The sequence below is a fragment of the Melanotaenia boesemani genome, chromosome 4, assembly GCF_017639745.1.
Source record: "Melanotaenia boesemani isolate fMelBoe1 chromosome 4, fMelBoe1.pri, whole genome shotgun sequence".
NCBI classification, from domain to species: domain Eukaryota; kingdom Metazoa; phylum Chordata; class Actinopteri; order Atheriniformes; family Melanotaeniidae; genus Melanotaenia; species Melanotaenia boesemani.
The window spans coordinates 36,251,810-36,274,782 of record NC_055685.1 but is presented as its reverse complement, the minus strand read 5'-3'; the positions used below and the strand labels follow the sequence as shown (position 1 = coordinate 36,274,782).

Below are 22,973 nucleotides of genomic sequence, written 5' to 3'. Positions count from 1 at the left end.
ATGATAATGCTCACAATACAATAAATCATAAAAAATGAGTGGCCAATTTTGTTTCTGATGGTGTTTTAACTGAGATTTGCTTTGTTTCTCCACAGATAATAAATGCATTTCCTTTTCATGGAAGAGGTTATTTTGTATTTAAGTTTTGTAATTGATCTTGAGATAATTTATTGTTTAAGTATTTAAAAAAGATAGATTGGTTTTTAAATATAAAGTATCCCTCTTGCAGCAAATAATTTAATCTAAATTAACTTCATTGTATTTTTAGTGCTTCTTCTACCAAGTAGCCTGTCATGTTTTTCTTTTCACAAATATAGGTCTTCAGTTTCTTTTCATGGGGCCCAAAATCTTTGGCAACACCCCTGGGTGTAGCATCTTGCCTAAAGTCCCAACTGGAAGGTATTACTGTTCACCCCTGGGGGATTTGAACTTCAATCTCCCGCATGGCAGATGAATGCTCTACCGAGTGAGATATCCAGCTGCATCTTCAAATTCCTCTGAAGAAGCGGCTGGCATCTCTGGCATCTGAGCTGTGTCTTGTTTGGAAGATCATCTGCTTCAATTTAGCTTTGGTTTGAAGTGACTGGGTCACTCGGTTTAGAAGCTATTGGAAAATATTTTTTCTCATAAGAAATTATTAAATTTCCATTAAAATAGGAAGCAATCCAAAACATTTGGCATCCTTTATAAAAACAAAAAAAGATATATATGTTATTTCTCTCTGTTTATGTCAGAATTCTTCTTTCTGGGTCATATGGACAGTTTATTGGAAAATTTGTTTTAACTCCTTCATGAGAATTTCCGTTTTAAGGAAAGCCTGTCATTTGTTGATGGTCCCTTAAACAGAGCCGGTGTTCTGTCAGTTTAGCGTACGCATCAGAGTAGCATACATTACCTTACTGCGCATGCGGGTTAAGGTTAGGGTTAGGGTTTGGTGCAGTCATCAGTTTGCACTAAGCGTATGCTGATCTGACAATGTATGCTAAACTGACAGAACACCGGCAGCTCCAGTGCGAATATCCAACCTAAAACTGATTTCACCGCGGTTCTGGTGTGTCTTGCCTCTGACACTCAGATGACAGCATCTGCCACCTGCTACCACCATTCTGCCTTTCTGACACAAGTAATGCCCACACCCCACCAATTTAACATTTTTACGTTTTTCAACGTGGTCCATCAAGATCTCTGTGTCACACCCGAAAATTTTCGCTTTTTCCCTCTTTTTCCCTCCCGAGCCATCATGGAAATGACGTGATGAATATTCATTACAGGCGTTCACCTGACCATTTACAGCCACAATGTGGGCGTAGGAAGGCGTTCCCTCATGTGTGTTGATTCTGATTCATAAACGAAAACAGGCGTGAGATGTGCATGCTTTTCATAAATATGAAAGTTGAAGTGCACCGCATTTCCTTTGTGCGCGGCAGATGCCACCTGTAGTTTGCTTTGCTACGCCCAGTTTTATACATGAGGCACCAGATCTTAGTCCAGTAGATCAGCTTTGGGATGTGGAGGAACGGGAGATTCTGAATGCAGCCGACAAGCCTGCAGCAACTGTGTGATGCTGTCATGTGGAACAAAATCTCTGAGGAAGGTTTCCTCCACCTTGTTGAATCTATGACACCATGAATTAAGGCAGTTATGACGGTGAAAGGGATCCAACCCAGTACTAGCAAGGAGAATCAAATAAAGTAACCAGTGAGTGCAACGTTACATTTTACAGATATGTTTCTTTTTGTTGGCTTTTAGGTGTGACATCAAAAATGTCTACAGCTGGCTCACCTGATTTATTCCAGCAATTAAAAACGTGTTTAATTGAGTTCATAAGCAAGGTGAAATGTGAGGGATAAAAAGTAAGAAGTGATAAATGGAGGATTTGGGAATTATCAGTGAAAAAGGAAATGCTAGAATTTTCACAAGTGAAACAACAGAACTGTTAGAACCACCTGCTGCGGAAACACCACGAGAAACACCCACTTCTTAAAAAAACAAGAGTGCACAGGAAATTCTGTTCACACAGACCCCGTAAACACGCTCCGGCAGTAGTACTCAGCCTCATGGTGAAAAATGTCTGGACTGCGTCGCGCATCCCTCCTCATCTATATGAAGGCTGCTGGTAAGATAAATAAATGAATAGATGAGCTTTAATCTGCTGGATGACACATTTGGGTGACAATTTGTTTTCTTAGATATTCTCTACTTTGTACATTTTTATATAGGCCTATTATACATTTAACTAAAAAAGAGAAATAAATAAATAATAGAAAAGCGAAAAGTAAAAAAAAAAAAAAAGATTTGAAAGTTCATGAAATTCATCCAGTGACTGAGGTTATGGGTGTTACAACGAACATCATACAGGATATCCTTACTGTAAAGCTTTTAATGTTTTATGTAAAGCACTTTGAATTGTCTTGTGCATGAAATGTGCTATACAAATTAATTTACCACGCCTCGCATATCAACTTAATGTTTTCACAAAAACAAAATTAATTTTCATCTAAGCAAGTCAAACTGCCCCTTTATGTCTTTGAAGAGCATTTGCATCACCTGGTTAAAAAAAAATCCGAACAGACAGGACTATCAGTAGAAATGTAAGGAAACATGGATTTGTGTGTGTGTGTGTGTGTGTGTGTCTAGATGAATTGATCTTTTAATCCAGTTGTACAAATAACTAGAGGAAAGAAATTTGGCTTCTTACAGCACAATCTTGTAGTAGTGGTTTACAGGAAAGAAGTTTGCGTGGCTGGTTTTGCGGTCAGGCTCCCGCAGATGAAAATAAACCTTTAAATGGAGACTTCTGAGAATTTTCAACATTCAAGATTTCTTTATTCGTCTCCTTGGGGAGAAATTTAGCTCAGTTTAAAGGGCACTTTTGCATAATAGAAACAATAAATTTAGAACATTTTGAGTAAAACCAACATGTACTTTTACCCTATGGTATGCCAGAAGAACATAAAGTACTTTTTAACTGTTTCTCGTTAATTATGTGTTATTTTAAATTAAACAAAAGCTATATAATTACAACATTTATGAAGAGCTTGTCATTGTTATCTATAAAATTAGTAACTATTTTTTTAAATTAATTTAATTAGAAACTAATTTTAATAAGCGCTAAAGATAACCAAAAGTGAACATCTCCAGCTTTTATTATGTGTCAGTTTGCTGTTTTCCCTTTAAATCTTTTAGTTATTTAGACGTTTTGATGAAATTAACATTAACCTTTAGCTAAGATAGAAATTTTAGAAGATTTAAAAACCAATTAATAATTACACTGAACAATCACACCATGAATATAATAATTAAAGGTGTCTGCATTACATGTCACAGGTCTGTCCTTTTCCATCATTTACAGCAGAAAAATACTGTAAAATTCTACAAATTCTGGCTTCCTGGCTACCGAAGAAAACTTTTTTTCATTATTGCACATTTCCACATTCTTCCTGAAACTGCTTCTTTGTTGAACAACATGTTTTGTTCAGTTTTGTCACGCGACTTTAAGGTTGAGAAATGGTTGCAGGGACAACCGAAAAAACAGACCAACACCGACAAAAGTCTGTCAGATTTTAAATATCTGTCACATGAACGTGCAACTTGTGACAAAAGGTCAGTGAAGCAAACACAAAAAAATAGATTATACGTCCAGTGTTGTGCAAGTTAATGCTTCTCATGAACTGACACCTCTGATGTGCACGCTGCTGCGCCTCTTTTCACCTGCACTGCCATTTTAAAGCAGGGCTGCGCCGGTGTTCTGTTGAAATGTGCTACTGCAGGTTGAATTTATAAGTTTATCTGTGGCTCTGCGTTAGCCTGCACCGTGATTTTTCAACAGGAGCACCACTTTCATTATTGGTAGTTGACCAATCGTCATCCTCAAGAGGCAAACTTCCCTCCTGAATGATGCTGAAAGCTGAGAAAGAACTTCATCAACAGTGAAAAAGCGTTGTGTGCATTCTCTGGAATCCACTTTGCATTGTGAAGCGCTTCCTCATGCCGTCTTTCACATGCAGTTTCTTCATGAAGATTGAGTAAACCCACTTCCTCCTCCCCCACCCCACCCCTCCCTTTCTCCTTACCAGTTGTGTAACACTGAAGATTCTCATTTCTGCCATCTTGCAGTTAAAAGTGGAAACAGGTTTAGACTCTCTTTCTGGCGTTTGTCACAATTTAGCGACTTTTGTCCTTTTGAAGGTTCATTCTTTTTCAGTGTGCTCTGCTTGGTGTTTCCTGCATCCTGCATACAAGCATGTCCTTAACTGTAATTTAATCCAAAGCTGCCCGGTGCACCTCACACAGTCATTTGCAAACCACTGCACATATTCACATTTTAAAAACATAACAAATAAACAACAACAAAAAAAAACAAAAGACAAAACAAAACTATTTGACAACATGCAATTCAACAGTGCAGCAACACTACAGTGTTATTGTGATGTATTACACAATCTCCTGCACACAATGAAAGGTATATGTTGAATTTAAACACATTTTCTAATCAGTTTTCTTAAAAGAAACCTTTGTTTTCTTTGCTTACTGAACTAACATGGATGAAGATGTTTGGTTTTGCCTGGTTCAGTTTGCTTCATGCTCTCCAACTCTGAGTCCTCATTCTCCTCTAAGTGCTGTTCTTAAACTGACTTTCTGGGGAAAAAAGTTGATTCCCCACTTGAGAAAGGGACAATTTTGTGGATCAAATTTAACTAATTTAAGTCAATAAATAAGATTGTGGTCATGGAAAGGAATGTGGTGAAGGAGGAACTTCTCTGCTTTTCTTAAGGGGCTATTGTTCTTTAGTAAATTATCACTGTTCTGGATTATTACAGGATCATCTAAATTTAATCTCCAGTAAATTTGAGGCCACCATCTTTGTCTCACAGGTGACAAGAAAATTACTCATGAGAAATGCTTTAAATTCTATTCCACCACAAGAAAGTAAAAAAAGTCCTTCAACATTCATTGAAACATGCTACATTTCCAGTTTGTATATGTAAATGTTTTCTTAAATGTTAAAATGTACACTAAAATTGGTTTAAATTAATCTTAGCACACATGCTGCTATAGTCATTTAACCTATAATATATTGAAAATGGATAAAATAGAAGACAGATGAATACCTTATTGATCCAGAAGGAAATTGGTGATTTCTAATCAACAGAAAAACAGGTAACAGCCCGTATAGCTGCTTTACATTCTATGTAGAACTTTGAATAATAGATTTTACAATTTCCCTCTATTAAAGCATTTTTCTACATATTTTTTATCTAAATTGGGAAAGTAGCCTCCACATTAACTATCTCTAGATTTATAGTGAACAGTGGCTGCTATTTTTATGCCCCTGGGGAACAGTTAAGGGCAGACTTTGGGGGCCCACACTGGTGCCGATCTGTGTCTTCCAGCCTCAAGTCCACCTCTCTAACCACCAGGCTACCATCAGCCCTTAAAAGGGCTGAATTATTTCTTCTTGTAGACCATGTTTTAACCACCGGTAATTGTTTTGTTGGTAAAACTTGAATGGTCTGTCAGCTAATAACTGAAGAAAGCAAGAATGAATCATGGAGAACATTAATCTGGATTTTAATGCTGACCTTTGGCCGTCTGAACCTCTAACAACGTTTTTTTCACTGAAAATGTGGTTAAAATATCAATCTGTTAAAACAAACAACACACAATCACTTTGTCAAGTCGTAAGCTAAAGAAAATATTAGATCATGTTAAGATATTTTCCAAATTTTTTGAAATGTGGTCAGTACAGTGACATAATTTCAGCCCATTAAATGTGTTATATAATTATAAACATGAAGCTGAACAGTGTGTGTTGATTACTAGATGCCTTGGACAACATTAATGTGGTGGTTTAGTAGTGATTTTGCTTGATTTAGAAGTAACAACTCTTACTTCATCAATAAGGGTATCCGGAGATTTAAAAATTCTTCTGTTTTTCATATTAGTTAAAAATCAGTGCATTAATGTAAAATATGATTCATCTGACAGAAAATGATTTTAATATGACAGCAGCAATCTTCACGAAGTAAACGTCTCTGATCTTCACATTCACTTTTTACCACACTTAGTTTTCCCCTGACAAGAAATGTGCAAGTCCTTCCAGATTTACTTGACATTGTTAAGAAAATAGTCACATTCTCATTTGTTCTACTTACACATGCATAGAAATGCCACCTCAGCAATGGCGGAGGGTCTACTTTTGTTTGCCTGAACTGTGGTGCGTTTTTCTGAGCATGGACAGTTGGTGATGTCATTACCAGGTAGTTCGGTTCCAGCTGCACCAACTCGGAAAAAATGGACGCCTCCAAAACAGCCAATTTGTGAGAATCTACAAATGCCATATAAAACCAGAAAATCATGAACACATTAATGTGCACCATGAGAACGGCAGCCAATTTTGGTGATAAGGATTAATAAAACATTTTTCATGAACAAACCCGCCATAACAATGTAATTATCAATAACAACTCGCTGCTGTTTAAACTAGAAACTTAAAGGACATTAAAAATATTAAAAAGAACTTTTAAAAAGGCAACAGTGGCACCGGGCGCAGCCATTTTTAAATGCGGAATCTCTGGGTTCTCTGACACGCATTAGCCGTTCGTACAAACGAGATCACTTCGTCATTTCCGGAAAAAATCTCTTAATTCAGAGATCCAAGGAAAGCTGGACTGCACCAGCCGGACCTGGTGTTAGGCAAAGAGCTTGGTGAACTAATGCCACCTAATGGTAGCAGGAACACATTATTACAGCGTGCCGGTGTAAATGTAAACTACTTGATTTCTTACAAATGCATTGTCTGATTATTTGGAAATGTAAAAATGATTCCCCAGCCATAAACTAGCCTTTGCCATGAAGTAATATCAAGTGTTGACTGGGGTGAATCTTCAATAACCGAAATACAACTTTAAGAGACTAAAACAGTTGTTATTATGATTACTTTTATTATTACTAGTGATTGTGGCTTTATTAGTTGTAGATATTTATTCTAAAAGAGCCGTCATTCATTTAAAAAGTGTTTTTTTTCTTTTGTTATTCTTTAATTTATTTTTCAGCTGCAGTCATCACAGTTTCTTTGGCCTTCAACATTGACACAACACATACAGACATCTATCCTGGCAAAAAGTCAGATTTCTTTGGATACAAAGTGCTTCAGGTAAAGTCGACTGGGAGTAACGGGTAAGTTCACAGCTGTAACTCTGTGGTTTAAATGAAATTCATAATTTATGTGTATTCAGAAACCTGTGACTAATATGTGGTTCGACAAGTTTAATACACCCACTTAAGGTAATAAATGCATTTTCTTTAAGGTAAAACTGAACTGCTTAAGCCAGACTGACCATCAAATGTTACTGTTGTCCACAGGATAATCGTCACTGCACCTCTGCACCTTAATGGATCAGGAGGAATATTCAAATATGATGAAAATGAAAACAAAAAGGAGTTCACTCCTAAAGGTATAAACCTATGTAACACACATAATCTCTCAGTTAAAACGAATACAAGGTATGAGAATGTAAAATACAAAAGGAAATTTCATGGTGTTACCGTACAGTTTTGTGTATTATAAACACCACTCATGTTGTTGTTGTAGAGAATGCTCAGACAAACTCAACAGTTCAACACCTTGGCCTTTCAATAGCTGCAGACCCCACAAGATCCAACTTGACTGTAAGACAATTTATCTGTGACATTTCTGAGAAGAATATATCAACACGATGCTTTATAATTCTGTCACTTTTATGTTGTTTTAGGTTTGCAGTCCAAGTCTTGTCCATGAATGTTATCAGAACATGTTCCTGAACAGTGTGTGTTATAAAATCACACAAGAACTTGAGCAAATCTCCTCTTTTAAACCTGCTTTCCAAGGTAAAAACAAACGTAAGATAATATCTCCAATATTTATGCCTTTATCTAATATTCTTAAATAATTCTTACTATATTTTTTCAGAATGCAGAAAAAAGACGGTGGATCTCATCTTTCTGTTTGATGGATCAAAGAGCATGACCGATGAGGAGTTTGGGAAAAATAAATTTTTTATAGTGAACATAATGGAAAGCCTTAAAAACACATCAATCAAGGTTACTACACTATTATAGCATTAATTTAATTTAACTAAGATTATCTACTGTGTACTGTGTTTATTGTTGTTATATTAACATTATTTTTTAGTTTGCAGCAGCTCAGTTCTCCGATAAAACAAGGAAAGTTTTTGACTTCAATGACTTTAAGGCTGGTACTGCTTATGAGAAACTTGAAAAGGAACCTCATATGTTAAGTCTCACCAACACTTACACAGCCCTCAAATTTGTGTTGTAAGTTCAGCTGCATTACAAACATCTGACACTACAGAAGCGTAGAGTTGTCACCCAAATAAAAAAATGACCTTATCACGTTATGAACTGGATAGATTTATTTATTTATTCATATTTAAAAATGTGATAGTTTTATTGAAAAAAAAGTAAAATGTATCAGCTTATAATGTGATCATTTAATTTATTTATTTAAAAAAACTTTGATATTTTGTTGTAAAAATGTGAGTGAATGTCCCAGCAGTGCAAATAGCCTATATAATTTTAATTTTATACAGCTGGGCACCACTAGAACATATTAACCAAAAGCAAAAACAAAGACATTTATCACGTTATAACATAAAAAAGTCTAAATTTTTATTAGTGTGACAGCTCTACGCTTCCGTACTCAGTACAACTGTGAGATTGAGAACAAGTAGCAAACATTTAATTTGTTAATCTAATGTCATGTCTTTTTAGGAATGAACTGTTTGAAAACCCAGCTGCAGGCGCCTCTCCTGATGCAACTAAAGTTCTGATGATAATCACAGATGGAGATCCCAGTGAACCTGAAGATAAAGCTATTATTGAACAATATAATAAGAAAAACATAATTCGGTTTGTCATTCTGGTAAGCTGTAATGTAACATGGTCCATACTTCTGTCTAAAATATGTTCCTCAGTGGAATTTTTTTCTGCTTGATTTTTTACATTTTGAATTGAAAAGTCCTATCCAATGATAGACAACACAGTCAAACTAAGGAAGTGTGAGGACATTTCTAGGACCTTCTCTATAAAATCTGCATGGAAGAAAAAGGTTTAGTTTGCTTGATACATTACCTAAGGAACACCCATCAGCCCTTGTGTTGTTGGTCTACTACCACAGTCTAGAACTGGCAAAGATATACGCTGTCCCAAGTAAGAAAAACTAAGCAAGCTAAAATGTAAACACAGAGATTGTCTACCTGCCACATCCTCTCCCGTTCAATCATCATCAGCATCACTGCCTGTCCGCTCTTCTCCATTCACACACACCCACCCACCCACACACACACACGTTATAATCTGTTTGGTCAGATGACAACAGGACCTAAGTGATGCTCAGAGCAATACTTGCATTATTCATATACTCAACACATCACCACCTGGCCTCAGCACCTAAGATACAATGAATAATAAAAGCTAAATTTGGCCAACTTAAAAATCCAAACCACACATTTGTTAGAAATGCAAACAGGCAAATTAATCCAGAGTTTTAATCTGAGTATTAAGAATCTCAAACATCAAGCTGCAGGACTTGCTGGCAAACCAGTGTAATGGAGAAACTTTCTTACTTACTAGTGACTTAAGAAATGTGTTTCCCCCTAACTGCTTTCACACTGCACTTTACACAAGTGGACCAAATCTCCCGGAATTGAATGATTTCATGTAGATTTCTGGTTTCAGGTTGAAAAACAAGGTCTACTGAGAAATTTTGGAGGCATCCCTTCGGAAATTACTAACACGAGTGTCTTCAAAATTGAGAGTTATGATAAACTCGCAGGAATCCTGGAAACTTTTCAAGAACAGATTTTTAAAATAGAAGGTGGGTTTTATATATATATACTTCTGATCATTGTTGTTGATAAAATAATGTCTTCCTGGTGTACCCCTGCAGTAACTGCACTAAAATGTGTTGTATTTAGGGAACCAAGTGGCTAGGGCTGGAGAAATGACTGCAGAAATGTCCCAGAGTGGATTCAGTGCTGCCTTCTACAAGGTAAACATGTCACAGCTCTAGCTAAACATTCAAACATACAGGACATAAAGCTGCAGATTTTGATAGTAAAATAAGGCTCGAGCTTTGAAATATTATATAGATACCTCAGCAACATCTTACACAGGTGATTATTAAAAGTGGCCCTTAGGCTAGTTTTACAACAGCTTGCAGCCACCTGGCTCCTCTGCCACTGGTGAGCTTGTTTTCAATATGCCACCAAAAAGAAATGTCACTAAATTGAAGAAATAAAGAAGTCTCTTAACTTCATGTCTCAAGAAATATCCACAATTTCAAAACAACACAAAGTGATTATGGACTTAATGGGAGAGATTAAAGAGCTTAAAAGACGAAATGAGGAACAGAATAAGAAAACTGCCTTCCTGGAATTTCGAGTGTCAGAACTGAACAGTACTCATAAATAAATAATGATAAATGATCAGTGGGCTGGAAACCACACATAAGAGTAAACTGGGGACCCACTAGAGCAAAAACAACTCTCTTTAGAACAACAAGTGATTGCCTACTTTGACAGCAAGGGCATAAAGGTGGAAAGTAAGGATATAGAGGCGCGTCACCCTCTTCCGTGAAAAAAATAAAAATGAAAAACCGGCAATCATTATCCGCTTTACTAACAGAAAATAAAAGAACTGCTTAAATAGAGAAGAAAGCTGAAAAGAACTAATGTTTATGTTAATGGACACCTCATAAAAAAACATGCAGACATCGCAAGACAGGCACGACTAATGAGAAAACAGGACAAAATAGTCAACATGGACTTCAGATTGCAAGGTATACATTAAACTGAATGAGACTCTAGCAGGCAAAGATCCTCGTCATCGGAGAGATGATGACCTTCTACATGAAACTAGTTATCTAAGCAGTCAGGATGGTGTCCTGTAAAGGAAATATTGTTTATAATGTATGGCAATCTGATTACAACCAACATGCTATGGAGCATATGGAGTATATTTGAGTATGAAAGTGAGATTATAGAGCAAACAGTGCAGAATATGACATTGATCCTGAAAACCATTTTTTTTACAATATAAAACATGATTGTCGATACTTCAATGGTGACCAAGTAAAAATATCATTTCTGTACAACCACTATCAATAATTATTAATAATAATAATAATAATATCTGAAAATATCTAAAAGTCTGAAACTAAATGAATTATCTGCCATAACTCAATGTAAAACAAGAAAACTATGAGAAAAGTTACAGATTTAGATATGAAATTATGTACACAGTATCTGTCATTTAATGAGACCTTTCTGTTAACAGGACAACTTGATCCTGGGTTCTGTGGGATCAAACAACTGGCGTGGCTCAATTCAAGAACATAAAAATCAAACTGAAAAGGAGATTTCTGATTCAGAAATGAAGACAGATTCCTACATGGGTAAATTAATCTACTCCTTCATCAAACAGATTCTGCCTAATTAAACTACGTCTACCGGTTTGAAATAAATCACTGATCAACATCTTCCATTAGGTTTTGTCTGTTATACCATGTACGATGTAGATTATGTTGTGTGACTGTTGCAGGATACTCGATATCTGTTGGAGAGAAGGATGGTGTTCCTCTATATTTTTCGGGTGCACCACGATTTAACCACACAGGACAGGTCATATTTTTCAAAGAGGAGACATGGGAACTAGCCCAAAGACTTGATGGCAGCCAGGTTGGTAACCGTTGTGCTTTTTTGTTTTATGTGTGCTGAGAGGGGTGGGACGAGGGTTGTATATGTGCGCTGTATGGGTGTAATGATGTGTGTAAAAATTATATATACATGATCAAATGTGTGCTCTTGAACTTTTATACTTGAGTGTGTGAAGGTTTGGGTTTTCTAATATTCAAAAACAGTTTTTATTACATAAAGCACTTTGCACTGCATTTGTATGCAAAGTGCTTTATGAATAAAGTTTAATTTGATTTGAACAAATGGTTGTATTAAAGTGTATCAGTTACAGAAAGGAAACCACAGAACGTCGTTGCACTGGCACCGTGATTCTCAGCAGCAGAAAATGATTGATTTGATACTCAAAAACGTGCATCCTTTACTTTTTCAGATTGGTTCCTACTTTGGTGCAGAGCTGTGCTCCGTAGACGTCAACTCAGATGGTAATACTGACTTCCTGCTTGTTGGGGCTCCAATGTTTTATCAGCCCCATGAAAAGAAAGAGGGAAGAATCTACATCTACACACTGACTGATGAGGTCGGTTGTTAAAGGGCTTAGAATGAAAATGCCATTTCTGATATGTCTAATTAATCAGTTAGGTAATATCTTTATTTCTTGTAGATGAGTTTGGAGAATGAGTTTAGTGTGACAGCACCATCCCTGGGTAGATTTGGCACCACCATATCCAGCCTTGCAGATCTGAATGGAGATGGACTCCGAGATGTTGCCGTTGGAGCCCCTCTGGAGGATGATAACAGTGGAGCTGTGTACATCTACCTTGGAGACAGAAATACTGGAATACACAGCACTTTCAGCCAGGTGACACACATTTTCTAAGCTCTTTAGTCATTAAATAACAGAATTGTATAGCAACATTACAGATGTATAATCATGCTAAATAAAGCAGGATTTACATAACAGGATTTCATCTGTCAAGTCATCTGGTCTTTCAGTTGCACAAATTGTTAAATGTTATGCTGTCACGATCTATTTAGCAAAAACTAGGCAAAAATGCAGATACACTGTCTAAACACAAAGTATACCACAAACTGCTTCCATAGGAATGAAGAGTGTAAAGCTCTGAGCATGGATTTTCAATCTCTCTTATAGTGGTGGAGAAATATGTGAAATAATCTGAAATGGGGACTACTCTTGGTTATGTTGGTGCTGTTGTTGGTCCTTAACTTTGCCCTTCTTTGGAAAAGAAGTAAAAGTGAAAGTGGACATCAGCAGTGATCTAAAGAAGGAAGTACTGCGAACCATTAATCTCAGAAGGGTTATAAGGTCATTTCCTAAGAAAGATTATTCCTGAGAAAAGCCATTGCTAATCTTCACAGGAGTACATGTCTGAGCAAATTCTCCCCAAGGTAAAATCATTTAATACTTGTAGAAACTGCAAAAAAAAAAAAAAAAAAACACAAACTGCAAAAAAAAAACAAAAAACAAACAAAACAAAACAAACAAAAAAAACAGCACAAACATACTTAGATTTTTGTATCACAGGGCCCAGCAGTAATTTTCATACAGTTAATTTGAATGTGGAACTTGATAATAATAATAATGATGATGAAAAATAATGCATATAATGTATAGTTGCCTTTCATTGTCACCTTACATGATAAGTAACTGGAGGAGTGAAGCGGAGGGAGGCAGAGGTGGACCTGAGCAAAAAGGACGGGGTGTAAATTTCATGATATTCAGTGTGTGAATGTGTGAATGTGACGTATAATGTAAAGCGCTTTGGATAAAAGTGTTATATAAATACAGACCATTTACCATTTTTACCATTTAGATATGGAAGGGCAAAGTTTGTGGATAGCTTTGAATGTTAAAAACAGGATTTTAAAATCAATTCAGGCAAAATGGGAATAATGTTGCTGTTGAAGTACAGGTTGAAATGTTGTGTGGTGAGGGTTCTGGAAATTATGTGGACAGCAGAATCCTGGAGCAGTTGAAGTTTATGGAGGAATTTGTATGGATAGACCAGTTAAAAGAGCCCTGCGGTTATCAAGACAAGATGTGACATTGGTATCCTCCGTCTGACAGTACTGTTGGAGGTGAGTGATGACTGGATGTTATGGAGGTGGAAGTAAACAGTCTAGGCAATGTTATTGATATGTGCAGTAAAAGAAAGGGTGTTATCGAGGACGACGCTCAGACCCTTTCAAGCGTTCCAAACGTGAAGGAGTCATGTTTTATGTTCTGTCCTCAAGACCAAAGCAACACTGCTCATAAAGTAAGAAAGTAAGGTAAATCTGTCCATCTGAGTAAGTGTGTGTGTGTGGGGTGTGGTGCATTGCAAAACCTATGTGCAGAACTCTACTATCAATGTGCTAATTCTGCGTTGCTGGCTTGCTGTAAGCCAAGCTCAGATTACACAAGGTCTACACGAAAAGGAAGTGAACTCTGTTTAGCTGGTTAGACTCATAACTTCCTGTAAAATGATTAATTACTGTGTCATCTGATTTCTGATAACCTCTTACACATCCTTTTCCCGTTCACCTTGAGCTAATTTTCTTTTTACTTAAAACTGGTTGATTTTGGGGCATTCAAACATCAACAACTCAAGCTCTGGCACACGCCGCCCATCCAGTTTTACTGTTTTTGAGCACCAATTAATGCAGAAGCCTCTCCTTTTTAAAACTGGTGGACCCATGTTTAGTTAGCAGTTTAAGCATTTAATTCTCAGTCTGCAAATCAGAATCAAAACCTTTAGTGTCTGATAAAATGGGAGATTGGAAGTGTCAGACTCCTTACATAACACTGAGGATTTAATGGCATGGATTACAAAACAGTGTCATTAAACCCTTTAAAGTTTGTACTAAGAAAAAAGCAAGAGGAAATGTTTCTTTGCAGTTTTTTTAATTAATGTTATTTTTGCTTAACAAATGGTGGACATGACAGTTAATAATATAGTTACAATTGTGAAATGATAAAAATTTCAAACACTGATGATAACAAGCACTTACTCTGGCACTACATACTAAAACCAAGTGGTGGAGATGACTCAGGCAAGTTTTTTTACACAAATTTGAATAAAAATAGTCACGGTTCCTGAAAAATTGTCAGTTTAAAGGTTAAATGTTAAGGACAATGTAGCAATGGCAAAGGAAGCCTTTAATAAAAAATGAATGTTAAGTATAAAGCAGTTTTCTCTACTACCTCTATGATAAGGACCTTTAAACAGATGTCACTGTTTCAGTTATTAAATATCTTGTTCCAGAGAATCACTGGAGGAAAAATTGAACCCTCGATAAAATTCTTTGGACAAGCCATAGACGGACATATCGACCTTTCCGATGATGGGCTCCCGGATATTGTGGTTGGATCACAGGGTGCTGCTGTTGTCTTAAGGTATTTATACTGTGTCCTTTACATATGCAGATCAGAACACTGTTCACAGTCTCTAATCCTCAGCATCTCTAAACCAGAACGTACTCAGGACTTAGTTTTCACATCAAAGGAACCAAATGCTGCAGCATTTCTTGCTCATGGGTTGACAAACAGAAGCCCCACGTGCTTTTTATGCCTATATATATTATGTTAATGAGGTTAAATGTGATGCTTCCAGAAGTTTTTATTTTATTTAACTTGAAAACACCAATGACACTGAACTAGTGTAATACTGTTATCCTTATAAGGCAACAACAGACAATAATCTCCTAAAAAGAAAGATTCAACCCTATGAGGAAAGTTAAATCATAACTGTGTGTCATGTTTAACCTTCCATTATGCATCATTAACTATAAACAGTTTTAACCAATGTCTTTCAGGTCCAAGTCTATCTTTAATGTCATGGCTCACCTGTTGTTTTATCCTAAAGAGATAAGCATTGAAAAAATCGACTGCCTGTTCAGCAAAGCTGAAAATTTACCCATGATTAGCTTAACAGTCTGCTTTGAAATGGAAGAAACAACAAAAAGTAAACAAGGTGGGGACTTCCCATTAATCTGATCTTCAGTAATAGCTGCTGTCCGTGTGTTGTTTTAATCTGGTTTTATGCATTTGCAGGGGCAGCAAAATCTGGAATGAACATCTCATACACGCTCAGCGTGGACCCAATAAGAAAAATCCACAGAGGTTTCTTCAGTCCAACTGATGAGAAAGCCAGGACTTTAACATCTTCCTACAAACTGACCGATAAAGAAACATGCTTTAACTATTCCATCTTCATGCCAGTATGAAAATTAGATTAATCAGCTTCATGTTCTTGTGACGGAATGATTTTGCTTCCTGTTACAGTTTGAAGATTCCTTCAAAGATATGAAAATAACTTTTTTTCTTTTCTTTGCTTTGCAGCATTGCGTGAAAGACACATTATCCGCTGTCAACATCATGTTAAATTTTTCCCAAAATGACAGTGAGAACGCGAATGTCATCCTGAACCCAGACAGCAAAAGACAAGCTGTTGTTGAGGTATAACCACTTTCAATATAAAAATAACATTATCAGCACCCACTCCTCATTGAGAAGAATAAACTACTTTCATATACGTCAGTCTACAAAAGTCTCCAACACTGAAAAAGTCGCTGGATTTGTCGCTTTTTGGGTCGCTAAGTTGGCAACACTCACACACCGTGTTGGTGTGTGAGTGCGCCCCCTTGAGGTGAGACAGAGTACTGTTTGCCTCACCTGCTGACTTTTCTCTGCACTTTATTCTAGGAATATTTCTCTCACAAATACATTAAATACATTACACAAACTGTGGAGAGTCATGGTGTATAACAGATATTTCTGTAAAGTTCATGTTGGCGACATGCTGAGGAACAGAAAACGGCACGTGTCATGCAACCCAGTTTGTGTTGGATGGCACAGTCAGAGCTGAGGCACAGCTGTGGCACATATGTGGCAATAAGGAGCAAAAGCAGTTTAGATTTTGTCACTAATAACTTATGAAATGTAAATGATGCTGTACTGGGAGATGTGGTATTTAATCACTTACTAATACAGAATGGTGGATGGTGCCTAGTGAGGCCCTTTGAGTTAACCAGTAAGAGCAGATTGGGTGGGGGATTGGTCTCTTAAGCTTCTGCTTATGCAGGAAATACACAAACATGAGAAATCATGCAGCACTCTGCTGGCTGTTTCATTGGAAGTTTAATGATAAAACAAAAGACTCTTATTTTTCACAGGTTCCCTTTGAAAAATACTGTAGAAATAAAGACATTTGCGTTGCTGACCTCGATGTGGATTTCAATTTCACGTAAGTGTTTGACAAATACATTTTTTAAATTATTAGACTGATGTCCTTTAATGTAACAAGTATTCTGGTTCCTTTAGGTCTGCGACAGTACTGGTGACTGAAGCCAATTACTTCAATGTTTCCATAGAAGTGACCAATCATGGCGATGACTCGTACAACACCAGCCTGACAATGCACTATCCTCCAGGCCTCTCCTACTCGATGATGAGTCTTACAGAGGTGATTTAAATATTTGTCAGTTTAATTATATCCCTGCAGTCACCTACAGCAGGAACAAAACACAACCTACAAATTAAACTTAATTAGATCCTTAGGACAACTTGTAAATGTGTTTAAGTGTGTAGCTCAAGATCTAACAAAACGTCTTCAGTAAAAATTGGATTGGATCACAATGAATTGGCTTGAAATGATCATATTTGTAAAGTGCATTAAGATGACGTTGTAACTTGCCGTTATACAAATAAAGGTGAATTGAACTGGAAAAAAAGAAAAGTAAAGACATGCCCAGATATGCTTTGGTTTGGGATGTCATGTCATGGATCTTTACTGCATCATGTCATGTGGTGAGGCTGGCGGCTTTGCAGTGGACAATATTTTATTGTCTCACATTTTTATTGTTTTTTATGTATTTATCAATATTTCTCATTCTTTTCAAAATAAAATAAAATAAATTAATCTCAAATACTTCAATAATAATGAGCAGAAAGAAGTAAAATCTTCACACAAATTATTAATTAACTAAATGTATAATAAAATATAACAACAGCTGCAAGCCAACATGTCACTAGTTTCCAACAGGTACTTCCACTTCATTTACCATAATCACATCTCCACAGAGAAAAACACATTTTAATTTTATTTTCTTGTCAGAGCAGCTTTAATATTTTTTAAAACAATATTTTGATTTTGCTTCTTTAATTTCTTTATCAAGATTATTCAGTAAACTGACTCCATCTACACAAAAACACCGCTCAAACACTTGTTTTTTTCAATATCTCACAAATAAAGATTTATCTGATCATAGATCAGGTAAATTTCCCCGAGGACTCTCCAAAGGGATTAAAAAAGTATTTCTATTCTATTTCTATTCTAAATCATGTTTGATTATTAAAGAAAACAAACAAAATGTTGCTGATTTCTACATTTCATGCCATAAAACACACTATATTGACCTCATCCAAAGAGCAGGACGTTCAAATATTTTCTCCTGCGTTCCTGAGCACGCACATAAACATACTTATTTTTCTTGTCTCTGTTCATCCAGGCCTGATTCTATTCTAAAGCTCTCGAAACGTCTTACCCATTATTGTTACTCATTGCACTATTAAAATCAAACTTGGCTGGTGGAGCCAGTTGTAATGCGCTTTCTGGAGGTGCAGGCATTGGCTGCTCATGCTGCTGACTCAATTTTTCCTTCATATTTTGGATATCAAGACTATTTTGCAGATGCACAGATTTTCCTTTCTTGTCCCACTGGGTGCTTGTCCATGTCAACCCCTCTGGTAATGTCAGGCACTTCTTTTATTTTTACGCTTCACTCTGACATATTTTTATGTTAAGGAAGAGCATGAGGTTCAACTGTGTAACTAACACCTTACACAACTAAACAACACCTTTGTAATCACCAACATTCGTATTAACAAGTGTTTTTTTATATCTCAGAAACTGAGTTGAATTATTTTTCTCTGATTTATGCAGCTCCTAACATCATTAGGCTACACTGCATGCTTATTCCATTTTTTAACTGCCACCAAAAACTGAGAGGAAACCAAGTAAACTGTTTCTTTCCTTTTGTTTCCTCTGGAGGACTTAAACCCACAAAGGATGTGTGTTAGTTTTTCTACAAAAAAAAACAACAAAACTCTGAACAAAGTCAAATGACAGAGAAATTTAACTAAATCTTTAATTTTAACTCAAAGAAACAGCAACAAACATCACAGATCTTTTTCAAACTTGTTCCAACAGGCCACGAGACCAACGCTCCCCAGCTGCCGCGACCTAGAGGGAGTGCTCGACAAAACCGTGTGTGGCATCAGCCTTCCTGTGTATCGGAGCAGATCTTTTGTAAGTCATACCACAGTCAGTTACTCACCTAACAGAAGTGAGGTTTCACATATCAAGAACAGTGAACAGCTCTCTAGAAGTTTCACTTTAACAAACGTGCCAACTTCTGCAATGCAGAAATATTCTCTTTCTGTCTAAATCCCATATAAAATCATTTTCTCTCGTTCCATAAAGGCAAAATTTAAAGCTTCCTTTCAAATCTTGAATGATTTCAAGTGGAACGACACAATGACCATGACCATTGTTGCACAAAGGTAACGAGAAACTTCTTAAACAACTCAACAGAATAAAGATAAAAATGCTCTTTGTATCACAGATGTGCTTAATGTGATTTGTTAAACACAAAAACTCCTTTACATCCTCAGTGACAATTCAAATGTCAGCAGCAGCAATTCCCTCACCAAAACTATCCCGGTACAATTTGAAATCAAAATGGCAATAACAATGTAAGTAATAGTATCCATATTAATATTAATGTACATCTCATATCATACAGTTATTCAGTTAATTTAATCCAGCAATTAGCAGTACAACCCAACAACGTCCTGCATTTCATGATACTCTCCCAATCCTTTCAGAAAAGAAGAGACTGTTACGTATTTAAACTTCACAGAAGAAGATACTGCACCCAAAAAAATTGTCATCATATATAAGGTAAGTCACTCCAATATTCTACAACCTAATCATATACATATTTTTAACTAACACACTGTCTCTCACCACTTACAGATAAATAATCCTGGTTTTAAGGGTTTTCCTGTCAACGTGTCCCTGATCTTCCCAACGAAACTGGAAGATATTTTTGTACTGACCAACTATAGGGTTCATGTTGATCAGGTAACTTTGAGAGAGCCAGAAAATTTTCACTTAGACCACTGCCACATCAAATGCTTACTGGTACATATCTTTCTTTTTTGAAGAACATAACTCAGTGTTCAGGGACTTCTGAAATGAAATCTGAGGTGAGGACAGCAGATTTGGGATCAAAATATTAGAGTTGAACGCATTATAGAATTTGGAATCATTCAGAAACCTGACCTTTCTTTTTGCTGCAGTACTGGTCACCAGAAGAGGACTACAAAGCCATCAACTGTGACATTTTCAATCTGGAAAAATATTCATTTATCGAGTTTAGGTTGGTGGGAGATGTACAATATAAAGACCTCAAACAGCATGTAAAGGTACGCACAGTAACAACCATACGCAGAATACACACTACAAACCTTTTTTTTAAATGGCATGCTCTTCTTTTACAGAATATTGCCCTTCCCAAACGATATACTGGAGACAGCAAAGAGGTTAAATTTAGGAGCCTTATACGTGTTGACTATGACACCAACCGATATGTGCTGGCTACTCATAAACATGAGGTATGTTGAAGTTTGACTACGGTAATGTCATTTGGAAGACGCTGCCTATAACGCTTTCTCATTAAACCTGACTTATCTTCTGAATTATACCTAGCAACCTGAGCTGCAGAAAGACAACGATCCAACAATGAAATGGGTACATATTTGATAAGTAAATAACAAAACATTTTTTAAAAGGTTTATCTCCAACTTGACAACTTGTATTTTTTCTACTTACAGGTTGAAGCTCGAATAGAGTTGATAATCCTTCCAGATATGCTACTAATCATTTTGACTGGAGGTGGATTGGGCTTGTTGCTTCTGTTCATAATCGCACTCATCATGCTTAAAGTGAGTTCCATGAAATCAGCACATAAAATACAAATAAAAGAACTATTTCATCATCATACTCAGAGCTGTGTCCTGAGAGTTACATTCAGAATTATTGTGAGACATTGAAATGGTAGTTTTGGTTCTGTGTCTTATTATTTTTCTCATATCTCTCATCAGCTGGGTTGCTTCAAGAGAAAGACACAGCAGGATTTTGAGGTGATGGAAGACAGAAACTCTACAGAGCAATGTCAACCTTCAGAGAAAGAAAAGCTTGTTGGTGTTGACCAGAAAGAAAGTGATCAAGACCCCCCCCCCAAAAGAACCGAGGAGACTAATGGTCACAAAGATGTTTCCCAAAATCCCAGTTAAACCTTTAGAACCTGTTGAATCTGTTAAACCTGTTAATTATTAGAGGGAGTTTTATGGAAGCACCGTACAACTGAGTAACAACTTGAAAATAAATACTGAAATGAAAAAAAATATCTCATTATGAAAAAGTTGAGAAAGGCAGATTTTAAAGGTTGTTTAGAATAAGCCAGGGTCCAGACACCCTCGGAGGAAACTCATTTTGATCACTTGTATTCACAATCTCGTTCTTTCGGTTTCTAACCACTGATCGTTACCATAGGTGAGCGTAGGACCATAGATCGATCTGTAAATCAAGATCTTTGCCTTTAAGCTGCATCACTGCAGACGCTGCACCAATGCACCTATCAATCATCCACTCCAACCTTCCCTCACTCGTGAAGAAGACCCTGAGATACTTGAACTCATTCACTTGGGGCAGGGCCTCATTCCCAATCTGAAGAGGACAGTCCACTCTTTTCCACCTGAGGACCATAGTCTCGTATTTTCATCCTGTGCCCCATCTTCAGGCCTGGCTCCAGAGGGAGGGCCTGGCGACCCTCGTCTGGGCAAGGGATACTTGGCTCCATTTTTGATTTTCTTCTTGGAGGTCTGGTTGTTTTGTAGTTGTTTATTTGTAGCAGAATGTTGCTTTTTTTTTTATAACAGAATCTTGTAAAGGTCTGTGTATTATAATGTATATTTGTTTAAAATGAAGGGGGGGATCTGTCCGAATGTTTAACTTGAACTGCACATATCTACATTGTTTTTAATCAAAGTGTTTAAATGTCTTATGAAGCATTATATATTATAGTTCAATATGATTTTTTTATGATCCTCCAAAACGATGTGCCCATGCATGATGTCACAGGAAAGAAAGCGCTTTTTTTTTTTTTTTTAACTATCCCACATTTTATTATATTTTATTTTATTTTGATTTTACTAATCAGCAATTAAGTTTGGACATGTAGTAGTGTCCATATTTTTACTACTACCATATGTCATTGGGATTTTCTAGATTTTGAGATGTGAAGAACTTATTTAATGTAATGAAGTGACCTGCCCTTATACATACTATTATCTGTATTTCTTGAACCTAAATAAATACATATAACAAATATTTAATAATGTGTAGTTTGCTTAAATAATTAATAAAATAAGACACTTTTTGTCTAACTCTGAATATTGTGGTTTGGTTAAACTCTGATGATTTTTTATTTTAGATACAGCCTATGTTGAAACTCTTAATTAAACTAAATGAAAGTGGTCATTCCCCACTGTGCAGAACGGTGCCATCTAGTGACTAAATTAATCATAGGCTCACATTATCCCTGCTGTAGAAGATAAATCAATGCTGCAAACGGCGCATGCGTGTGAAGTCATTTTAACTTGATGCAGATGACTGACACAGACATGGCAACGTTAAACAAGCCATGTATCTGATTACAAGTCTGGTAATTTATTCAGATCTTAATACAAGATTATTGTCCTGTTATGTTATGACCTGGGCAAATACCTCGGCATCATTAAGATTACAATTACTATTAGAATGAGAGTTTATTGGGTCATATCAGTGATGTTCACAAGTTCTTTTTTGCTAGTCCAATTTAAGTGTCAAGTCTCTGACCTCAAGGCCAAGTCAAGTCTCAAGTCTTTTGGCTCAAGTCCAAGTTAATTCACAAGCCACTTTTGATTGTACTGAGTAATCTGCCATGCGACGCCTGCCATCTGGTCTGCTTAGAAGATGTATTATAATATCCAAGGAATTTAAAATCCCTACTCGCCCTTTATCTACCAGCATTCAGTAATAGCACTGATCTGTAACATAAACCGGCAAATACTCTGTCCCTCTCCTCTGGACTATTTCTTTGCTTTACTGAATTCAGAAAACCTGATGAACATGGAAATTTGTTCAAATTAGTAAATATGCTCTTAACATATCC

General features: G+C 36.5%; 1 protein-coding gene across 1 annotated transcript; it reads left to right on the top strand.

The window, feature by feature from the left end:
• Window positions 1–2,009: 2,009 nt before the first annotated feature.
• Window positions 2,010–22,158, top strand: zmp:0000001082 (integrin alpha-D). The gene is made up of 31 exons (XM_041983803.1): window positions 2,010–2,116; window positions 7,056–7,179; window positions 7,366–7,457; window positions 7,595–7,671; window positions 7,755–7,869; window positions 7,952–8,082; window positions 8,174–8,316; window positions 8,773–8,923; window positions 9,739–9,877; window positions 9,978–10,051; window positions 11,338–11,455; window positions 11,602–11,738; window positions 12,127–12,273; window positions 12,358–12,555; window positions 14,960–15,090; window positions 15,510–15,667; window positions 15,748–15,914; window positions 16,036–16,152; window positions 16,869–16,939; window positions 17,017–17,158; window positions 18,905–19,003; window positions 19,178–19,257; window positions 19,369–19,449; window positions 19,582–19,657; window positions 19,733–19,840; window positions 19,924–19,965; window positions 20,059–20,184; window positions 20,260–20,373; window positions 20,468–20,509; window positions 20,593–20,703; window positions 20,863–22,158. The coding sequence occupies exons 1-31, from the start codon at window positions 2,068–2,070 to the stop codon at window positions 21,052–21,054; spliced, it is 3,552 nt and encodes a 1,183-aa protein (XP_041839737.1). The 5' UTR covers window positions 2,010–2,067; the 3' UTR covers window positions 21,055–22,158.
• The last annotated feature ends 815 nt before the right edge of the window (window positions 22,159–22,973 follow it).

Coding starts and splice junctions, on each gene's coding strand:
- zmp:0000001082 (XM_041983803.1), top strand. CDS start 2,068: ATGTCTGGACTGCGTCGCGCATCCCTCCTCATCTATATGAAGGCTGCT. Junction 16,153..16,868: donor AAAGACAAGCTGTTGTTGAG/GTATAACCACTT, acceptor TATTTTTCACAG/GTTCCCTTTGAAAAATACTG. Junction 20,185..20,259: donor ACCTCAAACAGCATGTAAAG/GTACGCACAGTA, acceptor CTTCTTTTACAG/AATATTGCCCTTCCCAAACG.